Below are 24,687 nucleotides of genomic sequence, written 5' to 3' on the forward strand. Positions count from 1 at the left end.
CCCAATTACAGCATATTATATTAAATTCTTTATTTTTTATTGATTGATGTTTTGCAAAGTATACTTATCATTAAAGACTTTAACAAAATTAATGATGTTACTGTAACGTGTTTTTTTAACCATCGGTTCATTTTTATTTAATGCCATGTTACATCAATTTTCATAGAATACACTATGGTTTTTCTCATGTTTCAATTGCCAAATGTCGAAGTTACTATTAATTAATTGTTACCTCTTTTTGGTTTTTCAACTCTTGATATTGGGTTGGTGATTTGGGCTGTAATATCATTTGTAGAGAGAGAGAGATTACTCTGTCATGGGAACAGACATTATAACTAGGCGGTTTATTAATTTTATGGGGTGTGTGGTGTATAAGGTTGTTTTAAACAACAGTTATCCAAATATTTTACTTTTGTATCCCTTGCCCTTGCCTTCTTGTGAATAAGAGTCTCTCAACAAAGGCAAATGCTAGCACGTGGATTACTGTCCTTTCTAGTATGGATTCCCATTATGTATTACTATTTGTTTCATGGTTTTGAAAACCGGACCAGAAACAAAACCGCTTTGACTACTGTTTTTCAAGTCAAATGATTTGACCATTCGGCCAAAGCCTGGTTGGACGGTTTTGGGGTTCAGAACCCGGATACAAACTCATGACAGGTTTCCGATCAATTGGTCCAACCATCCGATCCGATTCTCAAAACAATGATTAACTTCACATACTAAAAGGCAAAAGCCTTTTTAACAACATTTGAACTCAATTACTCAAATTAGTGCACTAATTAACAATGACCCATAGATGATATGGTCTTTTATCAAAAAAAAAAAGAAAAAAAGAGATGATATGGTCACATGATGTCTCTTCAAAAATATGTAGGTAAAGGTTGATTAATGTAATGAGAGGAGCTCCACGGTAAGGTTAATGGACCTTATGTTCACCTACTCTATCTCTATAATTGTTTATAAAATACAAAAAAAGTTCGCTATTTCAGTCATATATCATCAAAACAAAAACATGGCGTTGTGGTCCGTAGCAAAGTAAGGATCCGTTTGATCTGCAGTTGGAATTGAAATTGAATGCCATTGGAATCAGAATTAGAATGGCCTATTCCACCTATCTATTTGGGTCAGAGGAGAATTTAAACTGAGGAAAAACTTTGGCTGTTAGGGGCCAATAACCCTATACCGTTGAGAATAATCTATTGGAATTTAGAATCGGATTTGAAATAATTTATTTCCTCCAGTTTCAATATATTGAAATGGGAATGTTCAAAGTATTGATAAAATATGTATATCGTCAGTATCGCATCGGTACTTAAGAAACGTCTGAAACTCTTTTTATTTAATTTTTTTTCAAATTTTGATTTTTTAAGAAATTAAAAACAAGCATTTTTTATTAAAAAAAGTTGGGATTATGAAACATATGGCACTTTGGAACGTATCATTTTCAAAAGATACGATTCCATAAGCACACATGAAGGCCAAGGGAGAGTGAAGGATTGACCATTCACTCAAATGAAGAATTCCATTCCATCAGACTCAGATTCCGATTCCACCAACCAAATAAATGGACCCCGTAGGTTGGAATGGTCCTCCGTCCCTCTCGGGACTCGGGCCACCGGAGCCGGGAGGGGCATGTCATGAACCATGCCCAACAGCGTAGGATTTCCAGCAACGGTATCAACAGATGTAGTCATGCAGATTATCCAACGGTCAAATGAGCGGCGGTATATACAGTTACAGGCTTACAGCTTTGCACCAGCTGCCCACCGAAAGAAAAACTAAACGTCGTATGACCGGAATATCATGGCGTCCATAACATCAGACGGACGTCAAACCTGGGAAGAGGGAGACTCAGACATTTTCAATTTTAAACAAGGTTGACTGGATGCAACCAACCATTGATTTTTCTTTTGAAATTTACGTGATGGGTACTTGCTTATCTAATTCTTCAAATAAAACCTACTGCGCGTGGCGTGGCTTCTTTCTCTAGCTCTTGTTTTTCCTCAACCCTCCACGGGGATAGGGTGAGATCTGTCTGGAAATTCAGGAGTTAAACCTTGTTGGTTTATCATCCATGGAGAGAATTGGAGATGGATCTTCCGCAGATATATCTCACCCTAGTACTACAGAGTTTGGTGGAGAAGTCCCAAGCGTAAGTTCGAATTTATTCTTGGATCATGTTGGCGAGGTCGTTCTTAATCTCAATTCAGACGGGTTGTCGTGGAAACCGGTGGGAACCACACATAATGTGAGTTTACTACCTTTTCCTTTTATTCGGTTTTTCCTTCTCCCTTCACCTTCCGCTCATTTTCTTTCTTTCTTTTTTTTTTTTTTTTTGATAGCATGATCACGAAATATCTGTATCTTTGCCCTTTTACTGTTCTTCTTGTTTGAGATGGTTTATAGCCGGAGTTTGGGTTGCGTGCATATACATTCTCAACGAAATTAATCTATTTGAGGGTCGTGGTGGTAATTATTGAAATTAATGCAATCCAATGTAGATATAAGCTTAGAAATCTTTTTCTTTCTCTTTCTACTCAAATGGTTAATCACGCATTATGCGCAATGTATTTTCGTTTATTTACATGTTGGAAGATGATGATGCGTACTGATCAATTTATACCAAATGACCACATGAGCTCATAGATTTCAATTGGAATAACAGACGTAAAGGAATTCAAAGGAAAATTGCACTGCTTCTAATTTACAGACCGTTCAATGCCTATTAAAGAGACACCTTGTGATTTGAATTTCCAAATTTTAGCATCAAAGATATGCTCCCTGATTCTCCTCTGAAAGCATAAGCCTACGTATGGGAACAACAATCTAGGTAATGTTGGACGCTTCAAGAATGACAATCAGAGGGTCTAGGTCGGGGGGGGGGTAACTTATTTTCTCATGGGTTATTAAATGAAGACTATGCCGAGCAACCGTGTAGAAGGAATCAATAGCTTTTGTTAAGATTAAAAATAATAAGCAGCTTCGTATAATTAGTGCATTTGAAGTTGGAAAGAAGTTCTGGGAGACAAAAACAGGCAAGACTGTATGGCGATAAAGGTTTATGAATGTCTGGAGGATGTTGGTGTGTAAATGTTGACCCAAAATAGTTTCTGTAAGGATTTGTGAGCCGTGTTATTGAGTTGATGCTGCCTAAGTGCCTATTACGGTTTGACATCTTCGTGATGGTATTGTTATGATTGCCAGGATAGAGAAAACGAGTCAAGTCCAAGGAAAAATACTCTCATGTCTATATATGAAAATGGAGAATTTCACAGATTGTCATAGAATCAAGCTTATGAGATATCTTATGAAAATTTTGAGAAAGAGAATTTGACTTACAAATTGGATATGAATCAAGGATATTGTAAACATGTTGGATTTGTCACAAGACAATTGATCATTGAAACAAACTTTTGATTTAAGGAGTTGATGATGACCTTCAAAGAGAATGCAATGTTTCATGGGGCAAGGTGCAAAGGAACAAGATCTTCATGAAGAAGCCTCAAGCAAAGATGCTAACCTGATTAAGGGCATTTTGGTGAAGCAATAATTTGTATGGTGCATAGGGAAGGGTAGAGGTGTAAAACAGGCCGTGCTAGGCCGGCATGGCATGTCCTGCAGGCCGGGCTGGTTCATGGGCTGAGCCGTGGACAGGACCAAAGTTATTTATTTAAAAATTTGAAAAAAAAACTTAAAATTTTAATTTTATATGAATTTTGATGTATACAATAATTAAATAAAATAGTATAATAAAATTAAAAAAATGTTTATTTTATTAATATATTATATACTAGATTATTATATAATATATTATATATAAAAATATAAAAATAAAAATATTATATATATTATACATAAATATATATAAAATATATATGGGTCATGTCGTGCTGTGCCACGGGCCAGGCTGTGGGCCACAGGTAGCCCGTGACCTGAAACCCCAAGCCCGGCATGGCCCATCGGCCCATACAAATTGTGCTGGGACGCAGCATGGCCTGTGGACCATTGGGCTGGGCCAGCTCAAAATCATGCCGGGCTGTGGGCGGCACGACCCGATTTACATCTCTAGAAGGGACTCAGTGGTCTCAATTGCAGTAGGAAACTAGCTTTAAAATTAAGCATGAGCTTCCACAGTATATGTTGTCTGCTGATGGTAGAAACTACCAAATAAAAGCAACATTTTAATCTATGAAGTTATGCTTAGAACCAAAGGGATTCAGTGAAAACCAAAGTAAGAGTGGGCATATTTAGAGTGTAGTTTTAGTAAAAAATTGATAAAGATAAGGAAACATTAAAGTGGGATGAGAAGAGAAATCCTAACGCAATAATTTCCAATAGATGGATTCAATTACACACAAGGAGGGTGTGGTTGAAAAGGATGTTAGTAATAAAACTTGAGAGGGATGAATGAAAGGAGATCTGGCAATGAAATAGTCTGCCAGAAGTATTATTGTTTATGACAGCACCACTTAGTTATGTTTATGAGTTAGAATGTTGGACGATCAAGAAACAACATCTCCAGGGAAAGAAGATAGCTGAAATGAGTATGTTGAGTGGCAAAACCAGGAAAGATACTGGTGTACTTGTATGAAGGTAACAAGAGAAGTTGGATGGGCCAGTTTTGTGCAGTGCATCAAAGACCTCAGACCTGCCCTAGCAGGAAGGAGAAATTTGTTTCAAGGTTTCAAAAGGACAGGGAGGCTAGAAAGGGTATACTTGAGACTTGAGTTGCTTATTGTTATTTATGGGGTTTATGAGAATAAAACTATCTTGGATCTGGAATAGAGTTTCATTTGGATACGTTCCTCCCAATGGGAAGCTGAATTTAAGTTAGCCAAGTGCTGTTCTTATATGGATGCTGTTTCAAATGTGTATTGTTCCCTGTTATTTAGTCACCTTAATAGCATGGTCTTTCATTAAGTCATTAACAAAACTTTCTTGGTTGTTTTGTGATTGAAAATAAAAGTATTGAATTCAAGTTAAGTTTGACAAACTCAGGAAATATGTAGTTTCCTATGCAACTTTTTTTTTTTTTTCCTTTGGAGGAAGTTCTTGATTCTCTCTATTTGTTTGTGCTAATTCTACTTTTTCAGGATTTAAAGGCTTTCCTATACTGGACAAACATAACATACTTTTATGTGGTTGGAAAAATATAGTTTGAAATATGTAAATCAATTGGATTGGTACATGAAGCTTTTGATTCTTATACTTAAAAGGAATTACCAGAAACTAATGATAAAAAAACATCTTAACTGTTCTGTAGTAATATTTCTATGTAATTAATTATATTAGTGGTGGTAAGTTGCCTTTCAATGTGGATTGGTTCCTTCCGTATCTTAATATAATTAATTATATTATATTGGAATTACCAGGATAATGTGAGACAGGAAATATCTTAAATATTTTATGTGGATTGGTTCCTTCCGTATAGTTATCACCATTTCTTCCTTGTGTAATTTCTTGAATTCTGGTTTTAGATAACATATGTCTTCCTGTTACTGTTGAGGCAACATAAGAAAATTTAGCTTCCATTCTCTAATCATTTTTCATGTTAGTAGGATATGTCTGAATGTACTTGCCTGGGGATAAAGCTTACCTCAAAAGTTGAAACTAAAATCAAATTTAGTAATATTTATGCTGTTGAACTCATCAATGGGGGTCTCGTTCACAAAGCAGTTCTTCCAAATTCTGGAGGTTGTCTTTTGGGTCGTGGCTCTAAGGTTGTAATTGATTTCTCTTTTGTTATGCTCTTTGTTCACTTCTTGATAATATTGTTGCTTACGTTTGCAAGTAGATATGATTCTCTTTTTTGATGCAGATGTATCGGTTTGTAGTGCATGGGGTCCAAAGGTCAAAGACCAATTGTTCTCTTTGGGTTCTGGCTACATGCACTTTTGGCCACACAGATTTGCAAACATGCCAGGTGTGGATAAATCGAATAAATGATTCTATAAACAAGGAAGTAGGGAGACCCAAGAACCTTTTGGTATGCTTAAATCTTGATTCAACACATTTGGTTTCAGGCCCTTTGAATGATTGGTTAGGATTAATTAAACTATTATCTAATCTAATTCATAACTCCTTCCTAATTGACTAGATTTTTGTTAACCCTTTGAGTGGGAAAGGGAAAGGTCGTAGGACTTGGGAAACTGTGGCTCCTATATTTTCTCGTGCTAAAGTGAAAACAAAGGTAAGTTCTGGACATATCACACAAGGCCATGTTTGTTCATCTTTCTTTTGTTTTATGCATTTATTTTTCAATTGGAGCTCAGTCACAGGCAGAATATTCCAGCCACACTTATTCTGGAACTTTTGTCACTTTTACCCATAGAATGGTACAAATACACAAGATGAGTTTATATTATGTTTGTGACCTAATTGGTTTCTTCTTTATAATAAAATACTATAATTGTCCAGATTCCAGAATATGGTCCTTTGTCTGCTTCTTTAAAGGTTAGGCCAATCAATTTTATCAATTTTCACATAATATAGATTACTCTTTTTCTTTTTTTTAAATAAAGAGCCTTCGTAATGGGTCACAATGCATATATTATTGTCAATCTGAACTTTCCAAAAGTTATTAGCTGCTAAGATGGTCTATGGTCCAAAATCACATTGTTTAAATCTTCAAATGATGATGGCCATTATTAAGGCTATTTGTTTAGACAAGATGCTAATATCCAATGGATTTCTCATTTTTGGATAGTAAAGATCCTTATTTCCCCATCTACTTAGTATACAATTGACATTATTGAGGGTAACTTACAGATTGATTGTAACACATACATGCATCATCATCATCATCATCATCATCTAAGCCTTATCCCGTATGGTTCACCTACATGAATCCTGTTCTGTTCAATAATGTATCCATAGTTAAAGTATGGGCCCTTAATTTAGTTCAGCCCTCTACAGCAATAGAATATACAGCAAATCATTTTCTGGAAAGATTTGAGCATTTTGAAAGTTGCATATTAGGAGGAGGAACCAATAGTTGCATCTAGATATGGAAGTTGGTAGTAGTTTTTAAATTTATGGTTTCTATTTGTTATGAATTATAACCAGCTGTTATTTTCTTTAGGGACCCTCTTATTTGTAACCAATGGTTGCATCTAGATATGGAAGTTGATAGAATTTGTGATTTCTATTTATTAGTAGTTTCCTTTTCTGTTTAGGGAACTATTAATTTAAGTCCACTACTAATTTGTTGTGTTTCTATTTTCTGAGCCTCGTAGGAGCTTTAGGATTGTAATTAGGAATCAGCTGCAAATTTAGCAATTGCCAAACTTCTCTTTGAGTGGCATTGACGAGTGTCCGGTGACAGGGCGGATGTCCGGCAATGATAAGAAATGGAACAGCAATGACGGGCGGCCATAGAGGTCGCGCTGGTGAGATGCAGAGGAGGGACCCATTACGGTGGGTCAAGCTGAACAACTTAGGAGAAAGGCAAGGTCAGAACCCTTCCCACTTAGGCACATACGAGGGCTGAGAACAGATTGGAAGGAGATCATCCTCCCAGTCACTGGGAGTTTCATAGGGCACAAGGGATAAGGGGAGTGATGAAGGTAGGAGTAGGACCTTGGGCTCTTTCCTAGAGAAGGCAAAAGGTCTAGAATGGACAAAGGAAGGGGAGGTTGTGCTGAAAGTAGGAAGAAAGAACTTCTTCATAGAAGTTAGTGGGATAGGGGAAAGAAGAGGAGGGAGTTTTTGAAGGCTTATCTAGTTGGAATGTTAGAAATTTTGAACTCGGCAGCCTGGTTGCAACAATGGGCAGTGAAGAAATCGAGGGTGGAGTTCGGAGTAAGGTCAAGAAACTTCATGAAAAATTTATCTGCTCATCCTACCTTCAGAGGAAGAAGCGGGTAGGATGTGGAGGAAAGGGGCAAGAAACGTTGACGGGGTAGTCATGCACCTAGTGCCTTGGGAATTGTTTTCTGAGGGACAGAGTAAACTCCCTAAGGAAGCGGAGGAGTATTGGGTGAAAATTGTCAGCCTACCGCTGCAGTTGTGGAGTGGGGTGGTGGTTTGTCAAATTGGTAAACTATGCGGTGGCTACGTCGGAATGGAAAACTCATACGAAGCAAAAGAGACAATGTTGGAAAGTAGAAGATTGACTCTCTGATTGATTCTCCATGATTTTAGGTCCATCAGTTTAGGAAACATACATAAGTTAGTTTCCTAGAATCATGGGGTATCCTAGAATCATGGGATATTAATTGGAGAATCCCACTGATATAGAAATTAGTTTTCTAGGAAAAGTTAGTTTCCTATTTTATCGCCCTATAAGTTAGCTCTGTAATTCTATATAAAGCTGTGTATATGCTCCTTCCAAGACAATACAATCAATTCATTTTTCTCTCAAATTCTCTCATGGTATCAGAGCTGGTCACGACCTAATCTACACATAGTATCTCTCCAGTCATCTCTGCTGCTGCTGGTTCAAGAACTCTCTAACAATATTTGGGAGGTTCTTGAGTGTCCTTGATTCTTCTTCGAGATCGGCTATAGATTTGAACTCTACATTTTTTTTTCTTCTTCTGGACTGCTGCGCCATTGGATTCATCCTTTTTCTTGGATCTCTTTGTAGAGACATCGGATTAAGTCTGAAATCTTAGATCTGGTGTTGCCCAGAGCAGATTTACTGAATCCCTTTGGTTTGGTTTGGACCAGTTTTGATTTTGAGAGGTTTCGATCCACTCTTCAGTTTGGCGGAGCATTATAGTTACCTTTTTTTTGGACATTGGCTGAAAGATTCTTTAGGCCTTCATCCACTCTTCAAATACCATTGCACAATCGGAAGAAGTCTCCTCCCATCAAGCATCTGGCGACCTGCAAAACATTCAGGCAGCATATAGGTTGAACAGGAAAAATTATTTGAAGTGGTCTCAATTTGTTCGAACATATTTAAAGGGAAAAGGAAAGCTTAGCCATCTCTTAGGGACGGGACCGAAGGAAGGAGATCCAAGATTTGATGCATGGGACGAAGCTGACTCAATGATCATGTCATGGTTATGGAATTCAATGAACCCTGAAATCAGCGACATGTGTATGTTTTTATCCATGGCTAAAGAGATCTGGGATGTCGTCCGACAAACATATTCAAAGGCACGTGATGTAGCACAAGTGTACGAAATTAAAGTCAAGACTGGAGCGACCAAACAAGGCAGCAAGATAGTTACCGAGTACGCAAATTTATTACAGAACCTGCGGCAAGAACTCGATCATTATCAGTGCATTGAGACTAAATGTGCAGCAGATGCAGCAATCCTAAAGAGTTTTATCGAAAAAGATCGTGTTTATGACTTTCTTGCAGGACTCAAGCAGAATTTGATCAAGTTAGGGTCCAGATTCTCGGCAAAGAAGAGGTACCATCTCTAAATGAGATTATTTCTCTGATTCGTGCTGAAGAAAGCTGTAGGGGGGTTATGCTTGAACCCCAAGTACTAGAAGGTTCAGCCATGGCTACAAGGATGGAACAACCGAAAATACTGGAAGGAATGAAGACAAATTTGTCCTCTGCATGGGACAACAAGGAATCTCTTTGGTGTACCTATTGCAATAAACCAAGGCACACCAAAGAGAAGTGTTGGAAGCTGAATGGTAAACCATCGAATAGGGAATGGGGCTACTGAGGAGGACAACAGAAGAGTCGAAATCAAGCTAACTTCACCATGAATCAGCCGAGCCAAGAAAAGCCTCCAGACAAGACCGAGTTCAATAAGGAGGAGATCGAAAAGTTAAGGGGGCTTCTGAGATCGTTGGAGAAACCTAGTGGTGCAGGCTCTCTTGCAATCTCAAGTAAGTTTTCTATTCCTCACGGATTAAATGTCTCAGATGAACCTATTAGGGATTTATGGGTTATTGACTCAGGAGCCACAGATCACATGACTCACTCCTCACTACATTTTAGCACTTATACCCCCTGCCCAAGCAATCGAAAAATAGCCATTGCAGACGGTTCCCTTACTACCGTAGCTGGCCTTGGGGATATCCATATTAATCCATCACTTGCACTGAAAAATGTCCTTCATGTTCCCAAATTGTCCACTAACCCGGTATCCATCCAAAAACTCACCCATGACATAAACTGTAATGTGTTCTTCTATCCTTCTTACTGTATATTTCAGGACCAGGATTTAGGGAAGAGGATTGGACTTGCTAAGGAGTAGAATGGACTCTACTATCTTTAAGAATCATGCAAATCAAATATTGTCTAGGATGAGCTATCTCTGTCATTCCTTTCATTATCCAACAAAGACACCATTTGGCTTCATCACTTTAGACTAGGACATCCATCTTTTGGAATTCTGAAAACTATGTTTCCCTCCTTGTTTAAAGGATTGAGTGTTGAATATTTTCATTGTGATGTGTGTGAATTTGCAAAACACAAGCGTGTGCCCTTTCCAATCAATAACAAGAGAAGTTCAGTCCCATTCTTTTTTATCCATAGTGATATATGGGGACCCTTCACAGTTCCAAATGTGTCTGGCTCACGATAGTTTGTCTCTTTTATTGATGAGTGAACTGGGATCTCTTGGATCTTTCTTCTTAAATCTAAATTAGATGTAAGTAGTGTACTCCCAAATTTCCATAACATGATTCAAAATCAGTTTGGGGTCAGAATCAAAAGATTTAGATCGGATAATGCACGAGATTATTTCAACCAAACTTTATCCCCATATTTTCAAAAAGAAGGGACTATCCATGAATCCTCCTGCATTAATACTCCACAACAAAACAGAGCAGCAGAAAGGAAGAATGGTCATCTTCTAGCTACAACCCGAGCCTTACTTTTCCACTAGCATGTTCCAGGGGAAGTTGTGCTTACAGCCGCATACATTATAAATCGATTACCTTCGAGGGTGCTGGGATTTAAAACACCAATGGAAACACTTTCTCAATTTTATCCCGATCTATGTACAACAAATAATCTCACCCCAAGAATCTTTGGATGCACTGCTTTTGTCTATGTCCATAGCCATAATAGAGGGAAGTTAGATCCAAGAGTCGTCAAGTGTATTTTTGTGGGTTATTCGTCCACCCAAAAGGGTTATAAGTGTTACCACCCACCTACCAAAAAATTCTTTGTCTTTATTGATGTCACTTTTGAAGAAAAAACACCATATTTCACTCAACCTTATCTTTAGGGGGAGTCCTTGTCATTCATTGAAGATAAGGATAGAGATTTGTTCTCGCTTGGTCTACCTACAGTTTCTCAACACCCAAACTCAACATCTATACCAGTTCAATCCGTATCTGCACCTATCGAACCACCTTAAACCAAACCAACTTCTTCACCCATTCATACCAGACCCATGACAGAGAATGATGAACTTTGTGACTCTAAGATTGCAGGTATATTCAAGAAGAAGAAACCAGGATCCTAATCTTGTGCAGGTTCAAGATTGAACTCCTAATCCTGAGAATGAGGTAAATACAGTTCCAGAAATTTCTTCTGAATTAGCATCTAACCAAGATCTTCCTATTGCCCTTAGGAAAGGCACAAGAGAATGCATTAAACATCCTTTATATCCCTTAGCAACATTTGTGTCCTTTAAAAAATTCTCACCATCACATAGGAGTTTCCTAGTTAGTCTAAACACCATTCATATTCCTAATACTTTATCTGAGGCATTATCTGATGAGAAATGGAAAGATGCTATGAGAGAAGAGATGCAGGCTCTAGATAAGAATCAAACATGGGAAATTGTTGACCTACCACTAGGAAAGAAACCCGTGGGCTGCAAGTGGGTTTTCACAGTAAAGTACAAGTCAGATGGCTCTCTAGAAAGATACAAGGCAAGAATCGTGGCAAAGGGATATGCACAAACCTATGGTGTTGACTATCAGGAGACATTCGCTCTAGTGGCTAAGATGAATACGGTAAGAATTTTGTTGTCACTAGCAGCTAACTTCGACTGGTACTTGGAGCAATTTGATGTAAAAAATGCTTTTCTTCACGGTAATTTAGAGGAGGAGATATACATGGATATTCCTCCGGGCTTCAAAGGAAATCTAAAAGGAAATAAAGTTTGCAGGTTGAAGAAAGCACTATATGGTCTCAAGCAATCACCTAGGACGTGGTTTGGAAGATTTACTAAAGTTATGCTTGCCATCAAATACAAACAAAGTCAGGGAGATCATACACTCTTTATAAAGCATTCAGATGCAGGGGGAGTCATGACTCTTCTGGTATACGTCGATGACATAATTGTGACAGGAAATGATGAAAAGGAGAAGGAAGCCTTGAGAAGATGCATAGTAAGAGAATTCGAAATAAAAGAACTTGGTAGATTGAAGTATTTTCTAGGGATTGAAGTAGCTCATTCCAGAGAAGGCATCTTTATCTCACAATAGAAATATGTAACAGATCTTTTAAGAGAGATAGGAAAGTTAGCATGCAAACCATCCTCCACACCAATTGAGCCAAATCACAAATTGGGAGAAGCAAATGAAGATCCAGCCGTGAATAGGGAAATGTACCAAAGATTAGTAGGAAAACTTATATATCTTGCCCACACAAGGCCAGACATAGCATATGCCGTGAGCGTGGTTAGCCAGTTTAGGCACAACCCGAAAGAGGTTCACCTACAGGTGGTCTATAGGATACTACATTATCTAAAGGCTAATCCTGGCAAAGGAATCTTGTTTAAAAGAAATAATGGATTAGCCCTATAGGCATACACTAGTGCAGATTATGCAGGCTCTCCTGTGGATAGGCGGTCCACTACAGGTTACTGTACGTTCCTTGGAGGAAATCTTGTGACATGGAGGAGTAGGAAGCATAATGTGGTAGCTAGATCAAGTGCGGAGGTAGAATTCAGGGCAATGGCTCAGGGAGTATTTGAATTACTATGGCTCAAGATAATTTTGGAAGACCTAAAGATCAAATGGGATGGTCCAATGAGATTATTCTACGACAACAAGTTAGTTATTAACATTGCTCACAATCCCGTCCAACATGACAAGACAAAGCACATTGAGATAGATAGGCATTTCATGAAGGAAAAGCTGGATAGTGGATTAATTTGCACTCCATACGTCTCAACGAATGGTCAACTGGCAGATGTGCTGACAAAAGGGCTTTGTAGTGTGGCATTCTAAGGACTTGTCTCCAAGTTGGGAATGAAAGATGCATATTCACCAGCTTGAGGGGGAGTGTTGGAAAGTAGAAGATTGACTCTCTGATTGATTCTCCATGATTTTAGGTCCATCAGTTTAGGAAACATACATAAGTTAGTTTCTTAGAATCATGGAATATCCTAGAATCATGGGATATTAATTGGAGAATCCCACTGATATAGAAATTAGTTTTCTAGGAAAAGTTAGTTTCCTATTTTATCGCCCTATAAGTTAGCTCTGTAATTCTATATAAAGTTGTGTATATGCTCCTTCCAAGACAATACAATCAATTCATTTTTCTCTCAAATTCTCTCAGACAACATAATGGATTAGGATCAAGGTTCGTTGGAATGGTTATCCTCCACCAATAGCCAATATCTTGGAAGGTGGTGAAATGTAAGAGAGGCGGTGTTAGCAGAGATTCAGTTGATCAAAAAAGGCTTTCTCAGGCAAAGATATTGCTGCCGAAGTGAACTCAAAACTGAAAGGCAAAGAAATTGAAGGGCTGATTGGAGAAGGAAACGAGGCTGGCGTAAGAGAAGATAAAGTTCTTGGGGAGATGATGAGAGAAATCGGAGAAGTCTCTGGGGCACATGGTAGTAGCCAACTTGGTGGTGGTGAGAAGAGGACAAGTGGGGGAAGACTGAGGTGGCCTGATCGATCAATTTGGGAAGGCAGGTAAAAAGGTGTCAAAGGGCGGTCAACTGCTTTTGGAAAACCCATTTCAAATTTTGAACTTGGAGGAACTGTGTGATAAGTTTATAGAAAAATGCTGCAAAAAGTTGGAAGAGAGATGGGATGATCCTGGCCGTTGGAGAGGAAGAAGTAGAGCCAAGTGTTGGCATCAAAGAAGATGCTCAATATCTTTTATGAGTATGCCATCAGGGGAGTCGCTAGAGGCCAATCCTGAAGGTGTTGAGGTGGCCTCTCTTCAATGCTCAGATGCAGGAGAGACTACGACTTAATCCTCTTCAAGCCCAAGCCCGACCCTACAGGCACATGTTGAGTGGACCCAATTGACTAAGTCTAGACCCGGGTCAAACCAGGCGGTTCACTCGAGCAAAAAAATTATTACCACTCAAAAGGGAAGGTAGGGCTCTTAACATCGCAGGTGAAACAGGGGAAAGGAATGGTGACCAATGTGCTATAGGGGAATGCTAGGGAGTTTGTGGGGGTTGAGAGATACTGGAAATATCCAAGATGTTCATCAACGATGACTGTGAGAAGGGGAAATCACATCTCAGAGAAGACTTATCCAACACAAGTGAGCACTTAGGTGAAGTAGGTTTTGAAGAGATGATTCAGCCACTAGCGGTGCTCCCAATAGAGGAGAACGCGGAGCTGAACATGTACAACTAGTTGATACAACTTCCCTCGATTACAGGAGATTTGGGAACTACTCAACTTGAAATTTCAAGCTGTGATCTTTCCAAACTTTTGAGCATCAGTGATTTCTTGGGGGTTTTGGTGAAGGGTTTGGAAGGGGTAACAAAGGATTACTTAATAGCAACTGAGAGAAAAGTATTGGAGGAGAGAGGAAGAAAAGGATGAAGAACGGAGAAAGAATTATTCAGGTTGGCGTGGGGCTTGAATGAGAAGGCCGATAGTGCGAGTAGGGGTAAGAAGGTGTCCAAGGGGTGGTGAAAGGCAGAAAGAGGTTGTTTTGGGAGTCCATGTACATAGCAAAATTTTCTTTTTGGTGTATAGGTGGAGTTGCTAAAGATAGTGTCATGGAACATTAGGGGTCTGAACTTAGTTAGAAGAAGAGTGGTGGCCAATGCTTCTTTAAAGAAGTGGAATCTGGGAATTCTCTCTCTTTAGGAAATGAAGATGGAGAGGTTGAATTAGTTCGTGGTTAGAAGTGTTTGGGGGCAATGCCGTTGTGACTGGGTGACCTTACTGGCTTGTGGGATGTTTGGGGGGATTTTGGTGGTGTGGGACATGGAAGTGGTGGCAGTGAAAGATAGGCTCATAGGGCAATTCTCGGTTTCTTTGTTATTGTAGTCAGTAGACAACGGTTGGGATTGGGTTTTATCAGTGGTATATGGTCCAAATGAAGAGGGGTTGAGGGGTTATTTTTGGGAAGAATTGGACGAGGTAAGAAGGAAGTGGAATAGTCCATGGGTAAACGGGGGAGACGTGAACACAATCAGATTCTCTCATGAAAAGAAGGGTCGTAGAGAGAACAGGAGGGGAATGAGGGGTTTTGCTGATTTTATGAGAAGGTGTAGATGATGGATCTGCCTTTGTTAGGAATTTTTCCCAAATTTATCCTTACAAGCCCTTCCTAGACCTTTATTAGATCATTCCCCAATCATATTAGATTGTGGATGCAAAAGGGGAGGCTAACCTCCATTCAGATTTGAGCATTTCTGGTTCGAAGAGCCGGGCTTCTTAGAGTTGGTGGCAGGGTGGTGGGATGAAATGGTCTTTGAAGGTACTGCCAACACATTCCGAGTAAAAAGCTAAAGGGTCTAAAGCAAAAAATAAAAAATTGGATTTAAGGGTTTCTCATGGAGGGAGAGAATAGAAAGAAAAAGCTTTTGGAGGTGATTTCTGAAGTTGATAGGGAAGAGGAGACTGGAAGCATTAGTAGAGAGGACAGACCTAAAAGATAGTTGTTTAAAAGGGAATTTGACAAGCTAGCTTAGCGAGAGGAAATCAAATGGAGGTAGAGGTCAAGGTGTTTATGGTTAAAGGGAGGAGACAACAACACAAAGTTCTTTCATAAAATGGCAAATGCAAGAAGGCGGGAGAACACAATAAAAAAGATCAAGGTTCAGGGGGTGGAAATAGAAGAGGATAGGCAAATAAAGAAACATATTGAAAAGTTTTATGAAAATTTTTATAAGGAAGAATGGAAGTTCAGACCATTGTTAGATGCATTACAATTTGAATCTCTCTCTTCAGAGCAAGCCAGAGGCCTAGAGAAGCCATTTGTAGAAGAAGTGTGTGAAGTGTTAAAAGAATTAGAGGGAGAAAAGGCTCCAGGGCCTGACGGTTTCACTCTTCTCTTCTACAAAAGAAAATGTTGGGGAGCCATGAAACAGGATGTTATGAATACACTAAAGGAATTTCACAAGAGGGGTACCCTTGAAAGAAGCTTAAACCACACGTTTATCACTTTAATCCCAAAAAAGAAAGGAGCAGTAAAGTTAAGTGATTATAGACCAACCAGTCTTATTAGTAGCATGTACAAGATCTTAGCTTCCAGAATGGCTAAAGTGATTTCACCTCTGATAGCTGAAACAAAAGGTGCCTTCATTGGGGGAAGATTGATTGTGGATGGAGTTCTCATTGCCAACGAAGCAATTGACTCAAGGAAAAGAAGTGGGTTTGTGGGGCTGTTATGTAAGGTGGACATGGAGAAAGCCTTTAACCATGTAAATTGGAATTTTTTGGATTACATGTTAAGAAGGACAAACTTTGGAGTGAAATGGAGAAATTGGATAAAAGTGTGCCTATCCTCTTCATCTTTTTCAGTGCTAGTAAATGGGAGCTCATTTGGGTGGCTTAAGACACGGGGACTCTCTCTCCCCACTATTATTTATTTGTGTGACAGAAGCCCTATTTAGATTGGTAAAGAGCTCGATTAGGAGGATTGGTGGAAGGTTTCAAGGTGGGAAACAGGGAGTTAAAGATATCCCTCCAATTTGCAGACAACACTTTTTTTTCTGTGATGCCTCTCGGGAGAAAATCTGGCACGTAAGGCAGTCCTAAGGTGGTTTGAGGTGGTTACTGGTTTACACATCAATATCTCAAAGAGTGAAATAATGGCTGTTGGGGGTGTCAAACCTGGAGTTATGGGCAGAGGGGGCTGCAAAGTTGGAAAAATCCCTTCTAAATACCTGGGTATGCTGTTGTGTGAAAACTGCAAGTTCAAGGCTATTTGGGATCCCATCATGGAGAAAGTGGACAGAAAATTGGCTTCGTGGAAAACCAAATGTTTGTCCAAAGGGGGCAAAGTAACTCTAATCAGAAGTGTGTTGTCTCTATTCCCGATTCCGGCCAGGTGGGCAGTTGTGTTGGAAAAGAAGATGAGGTTCTTTCTCTGGAGGTGTTAGAAGAAAGAGTCAAAATTCCACCTAGTCAACTGGGGAAGAATCTGCAACTCCAAGAAAAATGGGGATCTAGGGATCAGGCCAGTGAAAAATATCAGCACAGCCATGTGAGGAAAGTGGTTATGGAGATTCAATGAGCAACCGAATAGTCTGTGGAGAAGATTAATAGTGGTCAAATATGGGGCAAGTAGAAGAGAGTGGGATACTGAAAAAGAACTTCTTATTGATGCTCCCTATGGAAGGTGTTCAAAGAATGTTATTTATCTAAGTTAGTACCGCAGGGGTACGATTGTACTTTCCTCTTATTTTTTTATGTTCTGTCGCCCTAGTATATATATCTGTAAAATAAGAGTAAACAGAGGAAGAAGAAGAATTTGTTGTATTATTCATCAATCTCGTATGTATATATACAAGTTACAAATTCTATGTTAGGAAAGAATATATTAGGAAAGAAGACTAATCAAATTCCTACAAATCTGTCCTACAATCAAGGTAAATCATATCTCCCTAGTATTTACTTCCTATTTTAGTTATACAGTCTGTAACATCATATCTCCCTAGTATTTACTTCCTATTTTAATTATACAGTCTGTAACATCTTCCTATTTTAATTATACAGTCTGTAACACTCCCCCTCAAGCTGGAGCATAGATACTAATCATGCCCAGCTTGTTACAAAGATAATCAACCCTAACCCCATTAAGAGCCTTCGTGAAGATATCTCCCAGTTGTTCTCCTGTTTTCACATAACCTATGGAAATCAAACCTTGCTGAATCTTTTCACGGACGAAATGGCAATCAATCTCGATATGCTTAGTTCGTTCATGAAAAACAGGATTAGATGCAATGTGAAGAGCAGCTTGGTTATCACACCACAACTTGGCTGGTACTGAAGTTTTAAGACCTACTTCAGTCAGAAGCTGATATATCCACATTATTTCACACACAGACTTGGCCATAGCTCTATATTCCGATTCTGCACTCGAACGTGAGACAACATTCTGCTTCTTGCTTTTCCATGAAACTAGATTCCCTCCAACAAATACACAATAGCCTGAAGTAGACCTTCGATCTTCCTTGGATCCTGCCCAGTCAGCATTTGAAAAACATTCAATTCTAGTATGACCATGATTGCCATACAAAATTCCTCGCCCAGGTGCTCCTTTTAAGTAGCACAAAATTTGTTCTACAACTGTCCAGTGATTAACTGTTGGAGAGGACATGTACTGACTCACCACACTAACTGAATACGCAATATCTGGACGAGTTACAGTAAGATAATTCAACTTTCCAACCAATCTTCTATATCTCTCAAGATCTTCAAATAGTTCACCATCTTTTGTGAGCTGCAAGTTAGGAATCATTGGAGTGCTACATGGCTTAGCTCCCAACTTTCCTGTCTCAGACAACAAGTACATATTTCCTTTGAGATAAGAATATTCCCTTCTTGCTTCTTGTTACCTCAACACCCAAGAAGTATTTCAACATTCCCAAATCTTTGGTATGAAACTGAGTGTGGAGAAAGGATTTAAGGGATGAAATCCCTGTAGTATCACTCCCTGTAATGACAATATCATCCACATACACAACTAACAAAATGATGCCAGCAGCAGAGTGCTTGAAGAAAACAGAATGATCAGACTTACTTTTCTTCATACCAAAATTCTCGACTGCCTAACTAAACTTTCCAAACCAGGCACGAGGACTCTGCTTCAACCCGTACAGAGACTTATGAAGATAGCAAACTTTCCCATACTCCCCCTGAGCAACAAAGCCAGGCGGTTGCTCCATATAAACTTCTTCTTGAAGATCCCCATGAAGAAAAGCATTATTGATGTCTAACTGATGAAGGGGCCAATTATAAGTAGCTGCCATAGAAATAAACAACCTGACAGAAGTAAGTTTAGCAACAGGAGAAAAGGTATCAGAATAATCCACTCCATAAGTCTGAGCATATCCTTTAGCAACAAGACGGGCTTTCAATCGGGCAATGGACCCATCAGGATTGACTTTCACTGTAAACACCCGTTTACACCCAATAGCCTTCTTATTTGCGGGTAAATTTACCAAGGTCCAAGTACCATTGTCCTCTAAAGCATTCATCTCCTCAATCATAGCATTACGCCATCCAGGGTGAGAAAGGGCTTCTTTAACAGTCTTAGGAATAGAGTTAGAATCAAGAGATGCAATAAAAGAACAAGAAGATGACGACAAATGATTGTAAGACACAAATGAAGATACTGGATAAGTACACTTATGCTTACCTTTACGAAGAGCAATAGGAAGATCATAATTAGAGACTGGTTCTGATGACGAAGGAACAGGATCAGTTGAGACTGGATCTGCCGACGAAGGAGCTGGTGCAGGACATGGATCCGGAGGGGTTGGTCGCCGAGAATAAACCTGTACTGTAGGTGGCTTAGGCCTGGCAGGAGCAGATTCAATAGGATGTGAACCAGATGATGTGACAGTATAGATTAACAAATCATCATCCTCCCCTTGACTTGAATGAGGAGTAGATGGAAAGAAAGGTGTATCTTCTAGGAAATTAACATCACCTGACACAAGATATCTGTGAAGAGTAGGACAATAACATCTATACCCTTTTTGAACACGAGAATACCCAAGAAAAACACACTTCAAAGATTTTGGATCTAGTTTGGTAACCTGAGGACGAACATCCCGAACAAAGCATGTACACCCAAATACCCTAGGCTCAATAGGAAACAGTGTTTTATTTGGAAACAGAACATGATAAGGAGTCTTACCAAGAAGGACAGATGAAGACATACGGTTAATCAAAAAACATGCTGTGGAAACTGCATCAGCCCAGAAAGGTTTAGGAACCTTCATTTGAAATAACAAAGCTCTTGCAGTTTCAAGAAGGTGTCTATTTCTCCGTTCAGCAACTCCATTTTGAGATGGTGTATCTACACAAGTTTGATGAAGAATGCCATGTTGAAGCATGTAAGTTTGAAAGGATTCTGACAAGTACGCCTTAGCATTATCACTTCTCAATATTTGTACAGAAACATTAAATTGAGTTTTAACTTCAGCACAGAAAGCAGAAAAATGAGAAAATACCTCAGAACGATTTTTCATTAAATATAACCATGTCATACGAGAGTAATCATCAACAAAAGTAACAAAATAATTAAACCCAGTTTTGGACTCAACTGGACACGGACCCCAAACATCTGAATGGACTAATTCAAAAGGAGCATTAGCTCGTTTATTGACTCTAGGACTCGAACTAAGATGATGGTGTTTAGCAAACTGACAAGATTCACAATTTAATGACGACAAATTCTGAAATTGAGGACAAATTTGCTTTAACACATGGAGAGAGGGGTGGCCCAACCGACAATGTGCTTCAAAAGGGGTTACAACTCCAGAATAGGCTATGGATCTTGGAACTTGTGTATCAAGGATGTAGAGACCTCCAGACTCATGTCCCTTACCAATAATCTTCTTCGTCGTAAGATCCTGAAATAAACAATAATCAGGAAAAAATGAGACACAACAATTAAGGGTACGAGTGAGTTTGCTAACAGAAATTAAATTAAATGATAACTGAGGTAAACTAAGAACATATGACAAAGGAAGTGATGGTGTTGGACTAATTGTGCCAGACCCAATAACACAAGATGTTGACCCATCTGCTAAAGTAACAGGAGAGGTAGATTTATGTGACTGAAAGGTAGAAAACATACTTGAATTACCTGTCATATGATCAGTAGCTCTAGAATCAATGACCCATTTTGAAGAGGAGGAAACAAGACATGTATTGGGTTTACCTGACTCGACGATGGCAGTAACAGGAGTAGATTGAGGTTTCATTGATTCTTGGTACTGAGCAAATTTGGCATATTCATTTGCAGATATCATAACAGACTTCTCAGAAGTATCCGTGGTGGATGGGCTGACTGAGTTTTCTTATTCTGCAACTTCTTGCAATCCCGCTTCATATGTCCTGGCTTATGACAGTAATGACACACTATCTCTTCTAACTCCTGTCCACGAGTATTAGTATTCCTGTCATAGTTACTTGACCTACCACTACCACTCCTGTATTGTTGTCTCCCTGATTCAGATGTATTATTGCGGCTGACAAGGGCACTACTAGGCTGAACAGGTGGAGAACATTCTGTACAAAGGACCCTACTGAAAGCATCTTGTAGAGAAGAGATCTCTGAACTGGAAAGAATCTGAGATTTAGCAGTCTCAAATTCAGAAGGTAGGCCAGCTAAAAAACTCATAACAGCCATATTTTCTCGCTGAGCTTGTTGAATAGTCATATCAGTACTAAACGGAAGCAACATATTAAGTTCTTCATATGTTTTCTTGAAATCCATGAAATAGCTTGTAAGAGATCTATCGCCTTTGCACACATCATAAATGCGGGAAATATTCCCCTTTCCGGAGTACAAGAACTCTAGATAGTTCATTAATTCCTTAACAAATCCACAGTGAGTGACTAAACCAACCACCTCACTTTCAATGGAGTTGCGTATCTGCAAGAACAAACGGGCATCCTCCCTCAACCAAGACTTTCTCGAGTCATCATTAGGAAGGTCATCAGTCAAATGGTTATCCATAGCAATACTCAGCAAATATAGTTGAACAGTTTTACTCCAATCCAGATAATTAGAGCCATTAAGCTTATGCTAAGTTATTTTTGACATCACTGGAATAACATCCGACATAACTACTGATTTCTTGTCTGCCATAATCTCAAAATTCAAATAAACAGAATATTTTGAACACCGAAAATCAACAGAGCACACCTGTTGAAAACACCGGAATGGATATGCACGTAACAAAGCACAAATATGTGCTATGCAGGACGAGGCGAGCCAAAAGACAACGACCGAAAAAAAAATTTCCGGCGACAGATGTGCCTCCACGTGTCGGTGCGTGTGACTGTGGCAGAATCTTCAAGCAGTGCGTGAGACACACGCGCAAGGCTGCTGACTGCCGGACTTTGCAGAGACTAGATGCTCTGACTGCTCCAAGGAGGTGACCTGAAACACCCAGAAATTTTCCTCTACCTACTGTTTACTTAAAACAAAAGGGCAGGCAGAGACTAGATGCTCTGATACCATGTAAAATAAGAGTAAATAGAGGAAGAAGAAGAATTTGTTGTATTATTCATCAATCTCGTATGTATATATACAAGTTACAAATTCTATGTTAGGAAAGAAGACTAATCAAATTCCTACAAATCTGTCCTACAATCAAGGTAAATCATATCTCCCTAGTATTTACTTCCTATTTTAGTTATACCGTCTGTAACATCATATCTCCCTAGTATTTACTTCCTATTTTAATTATACAGTCTGTAACATCTTCCTATTTTAATTATACAGTCTGTAACAATATCAAAAGCTGGCGCCGCCAGCAGTACTTTTGGCTCTCGGTTCTCTTTTCTCTCCTCTTTCTCTTCTCTCTCTCTTCTCTCTTCCTCCCTTCTTCTCTCCTGCATAACATGGTATTAGAGCGGGACTATCAGATCTGAAAGGAGTAGAGTGAACAGTTTTCTTCGCACCAGATTTCCAGATCTGCCGCCCTCATCTACTATTCAGCTGATTGAAGACCAAGGTTTTCTCACGCACTGAAGTAACTTCTCTCCTCCTCCTTTTCTTCTGGTCATGTGCCAGGGCAGAACCTGTACTAGGTATGCTGGTTGGATGTGAGATGATCAGCACCTCTTTCTTTCCTTTTTTGTGGGGTCGACTGATCCCCTGTATAAACTGTAGGTTGTGAAGACCTTTGTGTGCTGCAATAGCAGTTTTTTATGGACTGAAGGTCAGAGAGTGACCTGTACGTGCTGTAACAGCCTTCCTGTTAATGCGTAGGTCAAGAGCTGACCTGTATGCATTGTGACAACACCTTTGTTGATTCTGTAGGTCAAGGGATGACCTGTTAGTGCTGTAACAACACCTGTGTTTTACAAAAAAGAGTTGTGTTTCCGAAGAAAAAGGGGTTACCTTTCTCCCTTGGTGTTAGACCGTTTTTTTAAGGTTTTGTACCCATTTTAAGAGTGTTTTTGAATCTGTAATCATGAGTAGTGAAGATTCTGCTACACCCATTGTTTCCTCAATGCAAAATGGAATGAGTGGGTGTGTGGACCTATCCTTTCCCATGGCTTTTATTCCTCTCGATGGCTTAAATTATTTAGAGTGGTCAAGAGGGATCAAGTTGTACATCACTGCAAGGGAAGAGTTAGGTTATATAAATGGGAGAATCAAAGAGCCCAATTCTGGGAGTGCTGAATATGACAGATGGAACCAGGAAAACAACATGGTCATGTCCTGGATTTTAGTGTCTATGCAACCTCAAATAAGAAATTTTATGTGGGCTGAAATGGAAAATGGGATCTGGGAACAAGCAAAATCAACCTATTCTGAACTGCATCACTATGCAAAAATCTACCAGTTACAGGCAGAATCGTCCACTTGTAAATAGGGGGATAGGTGTCTATCTGTGTACTACTCAAACTTGACCTCTGTTTGGAAGGAGTTAGACCATTATCAGAGTGTGGACTGGAAGTGTGATGTAGATGCAAAATTGTACAAAAAACTTGTTTCCCAACAGAGAGTGTTTTCTTTCCTACATGGCTTGAACCCTGCACATGAGTCTTTTAGAGTCCAAATCCTAGGTAGCAAGGATCTTCCATCCGTCTAGGAAGTTTATGCTCTTGTACAATCAGAAGAAAGCAGAAGAAATTTGATGAACAATTCTGGAGGGGATGCAGTCGTGTTGGTAGCAAAAGGGAGTGTTACTACCAATGGGGGAAATACCTTTAAGAAGGGAAATTTTCAGAAAAAGGTGGATGACAAGGACAAACTGTGGTGTACTCGTTGTTAGAAACCCCGACACACCCAAGACACATACTAGGATCTTCATGGGAAGTCGGAATGGCTACTCAGGAGAATCAGCCCCCCATTACTACTGTGACTCAACCACATGCCTCTGGATCTGACCCAAGGGAGTATATTATTAATTCCTTCCGTGACCATTCAGAGCTCTATGGTAGAGCAATTTGTCAGATGGATGCTCCTCCCTCAACTTCATTTGCGTCTACATCAAGTAACTCTGTCACAACTTTCCATGTAGCATCTCATTCCCCTGACTCTCCTTGGATCATTGATTCTGGAGCGTCTAAACACATGACTAGTAAGTCCTCTTACTTTCAAACCTATCACCTCCTTTCTGGAAGAGACAAGGCGAGACTAGCTGATGGATCATACTCTACCATAGCTGGTTAAGGAACCATTTCTCTTCCTTTTGACCTTACCCTGTCTAATGTTTTACATGTCCCAAAATTTCCCATTAATTTGTTCGCTATTAGTAGTATTACTAATTCCTTAAACTGCTCAGTGACCTTTTTGCCTTCTCATTGTGTGATCCAGGATCTGGCCTCGGGGAAGATGATTGGTAAAGGATGTATGGTGGATGGGCTTTACATGCTGGAGAATAAGGCTGGTCTTCAAGTCAC

At 39.4% G+C, this 24,687-nt stretch overlaps 1 protein-coding gene across 4 annotated transcripts in view; it reads left to right on the plus strand.

Annotated features, from left to right (window-relative positions):
* The first annotated feature begins 1,480 nt into the window (after positions 1 to 1,480).
* LOC104610459 (ceramide kinase-like) overlaps positions 1,481 to 24,687 on the plus strand; it is a 59,513-nt gene continuing 36,306 nt past the window's right edge. Inside the window, exons 1-5 of one of the 4 annotated variants that reach the window (XM_088895846.1) lie at positions 1,481 to 2,251; positions 5,562 to 5,723; positions 5,822 to 5,989; positions 6,101 to 6,193; positions 6,421 to 6,456. In XM_088895846.1, coding sequence (XP_088751972.1) covers positions 2,078 to 2,251; positions 5,562 to 5,723; positions 5,822 to 5,989; positions 6,101 to 6,193; positions 6,421 to 6,456 — 633 coding nt within the window. In that variant the 5' untranslated portion in view covers positions 1,481 to 2,077. Of the gene's footprint in view, positions 2,252 to 5,558; positions 5,724 to 5,821; positions 5,990 to 6,100; positions 6,194 to 6,420; positions 6,457 to 24,687 lie in introns of all 4 variants that reach the window. The other 3 variants (XM_088895847.1, XM_010277078.3, XM_010277076.3) reach the window with 3 other exon arrangements.

This window comes from Nelumbo nucifera, chromosome 1 (genome assembly GCF_055504915.1).
Source record: "Nelumbo nucifera cultivar China Antique chromosome 1, China Antique-T2T, whole genome shotgun sequence".
NCBI classification, from domain to species: domain Eukaryota; kingdom Viridiplantae; phylum Streptophyta; class Magnoliopsida; order Proteales; family Nelumbonaceae; genus Nelumbo; species Nelumbo nucifera.